Source organism: Rhinopithecus bieti, unplaced genomic scaffold (genome assembly GCF_001698545.2).
Source record: "Rhinopithecus bieti isolate Rb0 unplaced genomic scaffold, ASM169854v2 scaffold_20072, whole genome shotgun sequence".
Classification (NCBI taxonomy): Eukaryota; Metazoa; Chordata; class Mammalia; order Primates; family Cercopithecidae; genus Rhinopithecus; species Rhinopithecus bieti.
Window position 1 is genome coordinate 629,233 of NW_016809675.1, and position 10,523 is coordinate 639,755.

A 10,523-nucleotide genomic window follows, 5' to 3' on the forward strand; every position below is an offset into this window, starting at 1 on the left:
AACAAAACACCACATGTTCTCACAAGTGGGAGTCAACAATGAGAACACATGGATACAGAGATGGGTAAAAAACACACCAGGGCCTGTTGGGGGTGGGGAATGAGGGGAGGAGGACAGGTCAATAGGTGCAGCAAACCACCACGGCACACATATACCTATGTAACCTGCACATTCTGCACATGTATCCTGATTTTTTTTTTTTTTTTTTTTTTTTTTTGAGACAAAGTCTCACTCTGTGACCCAGGCTGGAGTGCAGTGGCACCATCTCGGCTCACTGCAAGCTCCACCTCCCGGGTTGATGCCATTCTCCTGCCTCAGCCTCCTAAATAGCTGGGACTACGGGAGGCTGCCACCACGCCCCACTAATTTTTTGTATTTTCAGTAGAGACGGGGTTTCACCATGTTAGCCAGGATGGTCTTGATCTCCTGACCTTGTGATCCACCCGCCTCAGCCTCCCAAAGTGCTGGGATTACAGGCGTGAGCCACTGTGCCTGGCCTCCCATTTTTCTTTCTTTCTTTTTTCTTTTTAAGAAGAAATAATAAGAAAAAAAGAAATAATAAACTGGTGCCCGAAACACTCAGGAAGTCACCTATGGCCCAGTGGCCTATTTGTCCAAAGAGATGGATACGAACCCATTTGTGATGTTTATACATTTAAATTTAGTTTGTTGGAGATAAATTCCTTAATATGAAACTTATAAACCATCCGTTAAGATCTAACTTCGCTGCCATCTCGGCCTCACTTTGGATGGCCTAGAGGAGGGCCATGTCAGCACCTTGGCTGTTCGTCTAAGACTGGGTCCACACTCTGGAAGAGAGAAAATGCGTTGGACATTTGTATATCATTTTTAAAATGTGTTTACTAATTTTGATGTTAAAAAATGTCATATTTTGTCATGATTCAGGTCTCCATATGTGTATAATTTTCATAACAGAAAACCCTCATTATGTTCTTTACTGTTCTCTCCAAGAGCTTGTATTAGCTTCAAGCTTCAGGTATAATCATAGATCTAGGGATTTTAGTATGACTTTTTAACATTTCAATTTCTCTTCGGAGGTAAACTCTACTAAGCATTAAAACAGAGCATAGTATTACAATTTTAAAATATGCCTTGTTGACCCAGAAATCATTCTCCATTATTGAGGAAAGACAGAACTATGGCATTTATGTGTCTACACAGAAATAATTTGTATAGCCGAACACCCAGGAATCAGGCAACTGGTAGTTTTATACCATTTTTAGTGAGTAATGCTGAATCCATCCTATAGTATCCCAATTAAACTATATCAGTTACCATCTCAGATTTGAAATGCTCTACTTAGGGAAACATTTTACCACATTCATTCACTGCCACAATCTTGAGACACTAGCGCTTCTGGCTTCTCCCGTGTTAAAGCCAGAGTAATACATAGCATGAATTCAAATATAGGGAACAACTCAATCCCACTGACCCGAGATGATGTGCTATCACTGGGAATTTCATTAAGAGAAATATTTGACATACAACGAATTATTAGTTCTAAGAAAAATAAAAGTAAATATAATAAAAAGATTAGTTCTACCGTATATGGAGGAAGAGAATTCTCTCCACTGGCAATGTCTCGTATGTTTCTATAAGAAAAGTAGTATTGACTTCAGAATAACTTGGATTATTGAAATATAAACTCGAAGTCTCTGAAGCAAAGATTCAGGTTTAGATTGTCACCTGTTTCAAGCAAAAAATCGTTTATTTCCAAAACATCAATGTGAGAGATCTGGGAATCATGAATCAAACAGTGCTTGTTGTTTTGTTTTGATTAGATTGGCTTAGGAATATAACCGACTTGATCACTCAGAATCTCTAAAGTCATGTTACATGGCCTTGAAATCCTCACATTTTAAGTACAATGTTGTGAGCAGAGGAGCACGTGCAGGTGTGGGGTGCCGTGAAGGCTCCCTGTGAAAAATAATATATCCCAGAATCTAAAGGACAGCAGGATAAAGGCAGACACAGGGCAAATCCCACTCATCATCTTTCACGTAAAATTCTCTTGCAATTAGGAGGCCCTCTAGCAAAATATTCCTTTGGAAAAATGACAGTAATCATCTTTTTTCTTTCCTGTGTCTACCCCTGCTTCCTACCTTCAGCATGTCTTTTCGCCAGTCACTGCAATTACTTTGCAAAATGGGCAACCTCGTCACCCTGCACCTGTGGAAACTGGGGCTCATATCCATGAGGCAACATGTTCAATGCTTAATGTTCCATGCTGGAAATTAATCACATTTTAGATTTGTTTGATCCAAAGCCCAGCATTTTTTTTTTTTTTTTTTTTTTTTTTTTTTTTTTTTTTTTTTTTTTTTTTTTTTGCCCCTGCACTATGCCTGCTGTCTTGGCAATTTGTCTTTTCAGGGTGGGTAGACATTGAATGACTTTATTACCGTTAATGCAACAGTTTCTCAGTAGGTGAAAACATTACAGTGCTGGAGTTAACTAAAGCTACCTCCCCTGGAGGCAAGAGCAAAGGGAACAACATTGACATCATATCCATGAGGTTCCAGTTTTGACTCATGGCAACCTCGCCTTGCCCGGAATGATGACTCCTGTCTAGAAGGAAAAAGCAGAGATGCCAACGTCCATAGGAACAGCATGTAGGAGAAAAATTAGCTTCCCATAAAGCAGGGAATATTAAGTCTAAGGAGCGTTTGACAGTCAGGCTGCTGAACAGGATTGAGACAATAGCAACTCTGCTCTGGGCATTTAAAATATCACTTGCATCCTAATGTTTTAAGTAATCACTAACCAGAGAATAGATTTATAGTTCTTTCAAGTACCACTAGTTTCCCTGCTTCCACATGACTGTGCACATAGATTTAATTTGTCCCACTGCTGCTACCTCCCACACATGCACACAAACTCACCCACAGACTTCAACAATTGACTGTCGAGTAGCAGACACTATTCTAGAAATGGGCATATAAATAAGGTGATCATTATCTTCACTCTTGGAAGGTTTACATTTTAGTATAGAAACAGATCATCAATGAGTAAGCAAGTAAACAGGATATTTTCACAAAGTTATAAATGCTACAAGGGAATAAAATAGAGTGTAGGGGCCAGCCACGGTGGCTCACACCTGTAATCCCAGTACTTTAGGAGGCTGAGCTGAGCCCATCACCTGAGGTCAGAAGTTCGAGACCAGCCTGGCCAACATGGTGAAACCCTGTCTCTACTAAAAATACAAATATTAAGTGTGGTGGCCCATGCCTGTAATCCCAGCTAATCTGGAGGTTGACGCAGGAGCATCGCTTGAACCTGGGAGGTGGAGGTTGCAGTGAGCTAAGATAGCACCACTGCACTCTAGCCTGGTGACAGAGACTGTCAAAGAAAAAGTAGGGTGAAGGGTAGCATGTAGTGTTGGAAGGGTGTTGTTCATTGAGGTGTGAGTGTCTGGAAAGAGTATACTGTATTGAGACCCACATGAGGTCTCAATGAAAAAAATCTGGGCAAAGCTCATTTCAGGCAGCTGGACGCACACGTGCAAAGGGCCTGGGTTGGGAACAAGCGTGGTGCATTTAAGAAAGGGAAAGAAGTGACACCAGTGAAAACCTCCCTTTTCCTTTTGGAGCGATACAAACCTGGTACTCCTGGTTCATTTTCGGCGTAAGAGCTCCCTTCAAGGCCTTGCTCATGGGCAAAGGGTTCTACAGTGAGAAACCGACTCCTTGGCTCTCTTTCAGGCAAGCTGCTTCTGGTTTTTTACTTTTCTTCTTTGCTCTTGTAGTGAGTAGTCTCCCATAAGTGTTTGGGATTAAAACCCAACCAAGTACCCTAAGGCGCTGAGCGAGAGCGGCTGATGTCAGTCGATCCGGTGCTCTGAGCATCATCATGCTTTCCAAGCTTCCTGCAGGGCGTGGTGTTTCTGCAAAATGCCTGAAGACTTTGATTTTAAAAATCCTTAATCGAAATCCCCAGAAGGGCACTTTACATCATGGTCCTTCCACGATTAATTATTTTCCCCATAATGCAGACCCTGGAATAAACCAGGAAACTGTAGAAGATAATGCAGCATTTAATGCATAGTTGATTTGTTTACAGTTTCACACAGCGCTTATCTGATCAGGGAAACTTCTACTTCCTTCAGCGAAATCTGAGGCCTCTCACTATTTCAAATTCCAGAGCCACTTAGACATCCGTCTTACTCCTTAGCTCTTCAAGAAAATAAAAAATTCATTGAAGATCACAATGGACCATTTTATTTTTTCTTTATTTTATATGTTTTACTTGAGTTGCTTAATAGCTACGTCCAATAAGGAGTAAGGCATTGTTTAGTCTTGCAGAAAACCCAACAGGTGTGCAATATAATTTGACCACAAAAAATGTCAAAAATGAAAGAAGCGCTGGAGGTCAAAAATCTGCCTGTCAGAAAGTAATCAAATTCTCATTTACACAGTAATTTATATAGACATGAAAACCATAAATTGTCATTTTCACAAAATGGATATAGTAAAGGGATGGACCCTGCCATTGAGTGTGATAAATATGTAAAGGTTTATTTTTCCACCAGTGATGTTTCAAAAATGAGCCAGTGTGGTGATCTGGGCTTGTTGCAAACAGGATAAAAACCACAAAGGCTGTTTTTGATGTTTATCTCCAGTGAGACATACTGTTGAGATGATAATATAGGTTCTGCCCGGACTCTCTTTACACACAAATCTATATACTCTTTCCAATGATATCAGGCCCCAGAGTTGGAGACAATATACATTCCCAAGTCTTTTCATCTCCAGACTGTTCCTCCACAGCCCTGTCCATTATTTCTCAAATGACTCGTTTCCTTGTTTGTAGAATTTGCTATAAAGTATCATTTCCCTGCATGGCAGTCTCCACATACAGAACAGTATAGCCCACATCTTTCTAAGTCACTAAACCCAGTTGCATGTCAAAATATCTCTGATGGTCAAACATTTGCGCTCAGAGGTTTTGAATAGCAACACCATTCTCTCATCGTAAAGCATCAAGTAACTATTTTCACAGTTAGCAAAGCAAAGTCTAAGCCACAGCCCACTTCAGAGGCTGTGCATGAATTAACTGAGGGAGTACAATGTATTTGGCACAGCGGTTTTTAAATGTTATGTCCACCTCTACTACTTTCTGATAGTGACCGTCCATCCCAGGATTGAGAGAAACAGCCGTTTCATCCAGGTGTGGAATCTAGGAAGGTATTTGTGATACGTTCACTCCTCAAGTACTCACAGAGAATCAGTTTGGATCACAGATGAATTATCTCAGCTGCTACCTTCTTCTGGGAAAAGTATGTGCCACTGCTCTACAGCAGCACAAATTACAGCGCAAGAGCTCAGGAGAGGAGCCAAGCAACTGTCGAGGGGTATTCAGAATGGAGGGGTTAGTTCATCTCAGAAATGATGAGAGCATGGGGCCGTTTTCTAAGCTGGGTATTTCTGAGACAGGCTTTCAAAGTAGAAAATTGTCATAGGACACAGTGAGCCCTGCCTTTGCTGGAATGTGTTTGCCAGCCTCCAAGAGAGGCACTGCTGTATAACCAACTGTCGGCTTCATGGCTCACCGGAGCCCAGGGCAAGTCTTCCTGTAGGCTCCTTGCCGAGCAATTGCCCATCTTGCAGACCTGGACCTTCACAGGATAGAGAGTAGCACCTACAGGCTGACCAGGTCACCTCTAAAGCTAGACACTTCCGAGACCAGTTCTCATTGGCTCTGGCAGGACTGGCAAGTATTTAATCCAAATCCAGATTGTTCACATCTTGCATGTCAGGTAGTATGGCAACATTAAGTGTAGATTAGAAAAGTGTTCAGCAAAATGTTAGCAATAATTATTTTTGGTAATCAGACTATGAGTGATGTTTATTTTTCTGAATGCTTCTTAATACTTTTACTTTTTTTTCCTTCAATGGGCATTGATTTGTTTTAAAGAAGGGCAGAAGTTAGAGTCCCTACATATCTAGAGTTTCCAAATGTCTGTGTTTACTCACCATTTTATTTTGTAGTCTAAGGTATTTATTCTGATATACATTAGGAATGGATCACCATACTTGAGGTCTGTAATGTAATGGGTTGTCCACTGTGTTTGTTCGTGGTGATATAACTGAGTTTGGTGGGACGGCTCTAGGCTTTGGTGTCAGAAGATCTTGATTCATTCCCGGAAGACTTTGGCAATTTACTTCATTTCCACTTGTTCTTCCATCCTTGTAAAATCATGATTTGTGGCTACTTAGATGGTCCACAAAGATTATATGTGAAAATGTAGTTTGAAAACAGAACCTCATTCCAACAGTATGACAGAATTAAAAAATGACTGAAGTTAACTCTGTGTATTTAAGGTTGTGGTATTAAGGACTCATCTAATGAGTAGAAATCTGCAAAAAAATTAACTCTGTGATTCTTCTATATCTAACATTCTGCTGATTAGTTTAGATAGGATCCAGATGTTTTGTATGTTATTATTTAAGTGCCAGATGATTTAGATTCCAATCGCTTAAAATTATGGCATGTGTTCAGGTTTTCTCTTGGAAATTGGTTTGAATAATACCAGCAAAAACATCTGTATGCAAAATGTTGCATGCATATTTCTCTGTGATGTGTATTTTGGTATCCATACAATTACAGATGTGTATTTCAGTATATGTGTAATTGCATGCATACCAAAATACTCATCTCAGAGTGTGTTCATATATTTCTGTGAATATATATGTGTGTATATACATATATATACATATATATGACATTGAAATCAATATCACTGGGAAAAATACACACATACATATATACTTCTTTTTTACCATTGATATTGCCATTGGTATTGATATTTTATTTCAAGGTGACTTCCAGTATCAGTTTATGTAGGAAGAAGACCATTAGACCTTTTCTTTTAAAACAGTAATTGAGTTTTCAATCCCTGTAAAATAACTTAATTTTTACCAAAACATTACAATTATCACAGAAATTACAGATTATTTTATTGCCCTGAGGAAATACAAATTAGAAAGGTACTTACAAGGAATTCACGTTAAACAACGTGTTGAAATGTGATTATGTTTGTGGCATGTAAAAGTTTGTCCATTAAGAATATTCAGTTAAAACAATACCCTTGTTGGAAGCTGTAGTTATGAACAGCATTTACATCGAGCTTAGATGTACATCGTTTAAAAAGAAAACATGTATAGAATATTTGTGCACACTCTATAGTAGGCAGGGGCCCATTGGAGTATAAGATCCAAGAGAAAGGAGGAGTACCATATTTACTTTAAATCTAGATTCTGTATCTTTGTGGGTTTTAGGGTTTTCTCTTCTGTTCCACTGGCTATTTATCTAGGCTTACACCAGTCAAACACTGTCTTAATTACTTTTATGATAAGATGCAGTATTAAGTTGCAGACCAAATACACCAGATTCTGTCTTAGGCATACATACTTTAAAAACTTCTTGGTTGTTTACATTGGACAGCCAAGGATGATACTCACTCTGCTAAGAACTGTTGAGCAGTTTCCAAAATTTCTAACTGGGGCTCTGGAATGTCAATGAACGGATCGAATGTGACTCATTCAGCAACTGCACTGTACTGATTGGTACCCTAAATGCAGCCGAAATGTTATTCCTTGAGGCAATCTTAATATCTGTGAATCTGATTCAGCCTGATGGGTCTATAACAGTAACTACTTTCCAGCTGATGTTTTTCTGTTGAACTGATTTTTCTTTTTTCCAATTTATAATCAAGTCTTCACTTTTTTTTTGATTTACTGTTAAGCAAGAATTACTCGTAAACCAGAAAAGCTGTTTTCTTTAAAGACCTTTCAAAACCCCACAGCTTTAATATCTACTTGTTACAGTGTTATTGTTAGACTTAAATTTAGTGGAAAATGGGCTTCTTATTAGTTCTCTGGTTTTAAACTCATAAATCCCTTTCATTAAATCTTTTATTAAGATTTAGCCAACTCCCACAAGCATTTGATAATATTACTGTGAATGATTTAAGCTCACTGAGGTCTACTATTATAAAATACTTTTTAAGTATAAAATGTAGTTGAAAATAATTTTGTTTGTACTTTAAAAATAAAACTTGAGGTAATACTTGTATTCAAGTACTTATACTACATGCCACAATCTGAGTACACCCAGGTCCCTTCAAAACTTTCTCAATATTTTTTAGTGTCAAAACATCGAAATGCATTTGAAGCACATTAGTGGGAAATGGGCATATTAAGAAGGTAAGAAACATAGACAGTTTTCAGGAGCTACTTAACAACTAACCTCAGACAAACAAAATGTTGGAAGGATTTGAGCGGGTTATCCTGTTCCCTTATAGGATAGTAATATTGACGGGCTACATGAGCAGACTGTGTTGATGAGAGCACACTTACAACGGTCTGTCTGCCCTGTTCTCAGATTCTGCTCTTCTTCTTTCAGTGGGATTGGCCCAGGCATGGCCATCACAGGCAGACTGTTACAGGTAACTGAGCAGAAAAAAGAAAAAAAAAAAAAAAAAAAATTAACCACAGGGACAAAATTAGCATGGCATGGCATGGAAAGCTTGTATGTGGGAAGTAACGTGGGAAGGGGAAGGGCTGAAACAGGCAAGTAGGGAATCATTGTGCAAGGTAGGTGGATGAAGATCAGGAGAAGCGGAAATGAAATGCCTCGGTGAGGTTGAGAAGGCAGGCATTCGGTTTGTCTCGTGGTAAAAATACAATAGGTGGGTCAGGTGTGCAGCTGTTACTAATCTCTGAGAGCTGTTCTTTCAGCGCTCCGTTCTTGCAGGAAGCCTGGGGCCTGCAATTTCTCAAGGGTTCTGTTCTTTTGGAACTACTCCAGAAGTCTGGGAATCGCCTGAGAAGTGCTTTGTTCGAATCGGTAACACAAAGTCTTTGGGGGCAGAGGCAGAATGAAATCAGTTCCTCAGACACTGTTCAGTAGCTTGAAGGTGGCTTTGTGGCACGCAATTGCCGTTCACTCCTCATCATTTCCCATTGTCATGTCAGTCCTAAACCCTCAGGGTAATCCCAGTTCCACCTGCCAAAGGGAAGTTATTATGGGAGGGCTGAGTAAAATGTGCGATGTCCTGCAGTCCTGCAGTCCTGCTTAGGGATGGCTAAAACACTTACTGCTCATTGCAACTCTGAGGCTTTTCTTTAATTGGTCCCTTCATTATGTGATGCACTTTCCTTTCTCCTCCACCTCCTAAGTCCTGCCTGTGTGATGGGTAGACATCAATAGTGAGGATGTTGTATTCCTCATTTTGCTGAATTGCTCTTTCATTTGAGTGTCATTTAACTTACCTTGTTTTACGCCTTTTATTTTCAATGTAATAAGCTTCCTTTATGCATGTGTTATTCTTCTGCCCAGTAAGACATTTGCCAGCACAGGCAGAGATCAATCATTGGCATACTGTCCATGTTTTTTTCTAACTATTCTTATTACCACATATTGCAGGTATGTGGCTATGCAAACACGTGTGTGTATATAGTTTTATAATGTTTATTTTTCTTAGTTTCCACCAACAAAGAATTTAGGGTGGAATGTTTTAAGCATGATACTACATAGATAGTTGGCACCAAATTTGTTCCCCATGAATTGAAGTTTGATATTGATGAGGCTGTATTTAAAAATGACAGGAAAAATAATTTCCCTAAACTTCTGAGTTACCAAATGTTGCATATTTTCTTTCCTTTTAATTTGTTGCACTTCTCTATCTTTCAGAACTGCAGAACACTTACTATTTATCCTTCAATATTTGTGCAAGAATTATAAAATGTTACAAAAGTTGGCTAAAGTGGTTAGAAATTTTAAAAATCGCATATTAAAGATGGCCAGAATAATATGCTTTGTGTGTCTGTGTTTTCTCTTCCAGGTCAGAACTGTGGAGGCTTAGTCCAGGGTCCCAATGGTACTATTGAGAGCCCAGGGTTTCCTCACGGGTATCCGAACTATGCCAACTGCACCTGGATCATCATCACGGGCGAGCGCAATAGGATACAGTTGTCCTTCCATACCTTTGCTCTTGAAGAAGATTTTGATATTTTATCAGTTTACGATGGACAGCCTCAACAAGGGAATTTAAAAGTGAGGTAAAGTATCAACTTTTTATGTTATAGTTTAGTTAGTACTGTTTGAATACTTAGATTCTGAAATCTAGTTGGAATTAATATTTAAATTTTATTGTGTCCGGAGTTGGTTCCTTCTGGTGGATTCGTGGTCTCACTGACTTCAAGGATGAAGCCGTAGACCTTTGCGGTGAGTGTTCCAGCTCTTAAAGATGGCAGGGAAACAAAGAGCGAGCAGTAGCAAAGTTTATTGTGAAGAGCAAAAGAACAACCTTTCCACAGCATGGAAGGGGACCCCAGCAGGTTGACACTGCTTTTAGGCCCTTATTTGTCCCCTCCCATGTTCTGTTTCTGTCCTATCAGAATGCCCTTTTTTCAATCCTCCCTGTGATTGGCTACTTTTAGAATACTACTGATTGGTGTGTTTTATAGAGTGCTGATTGGTGCATTTCACAGAGTGCCAATTGG

General features: G+C 39.4%; 1 protein-coding gene across 1 annotated transcript in view; it reads left to right on the top strand.

Annotated features, from left to right (window-relative positions):
* Positions 1-10,083, top strand: part of LOC108540856 (CUB and sushi domain-containing protein 1-like) — a 367,725-nt gene extending 357,642 nt beyond the window's left edge. The window contains exon 2 of the mRNA XM_017890113.1: positions 9,863-10,083. Coding sequence (XP_017745602.1) covers positions 9,863-10,083 — 221 coding nt within the window. The remainder of the gene's footprint in view (positions 1-9,862) is intronic.
* The last annotated feature ends 440 nt before the right edge of the window (positions 10,084-10,523 follow it).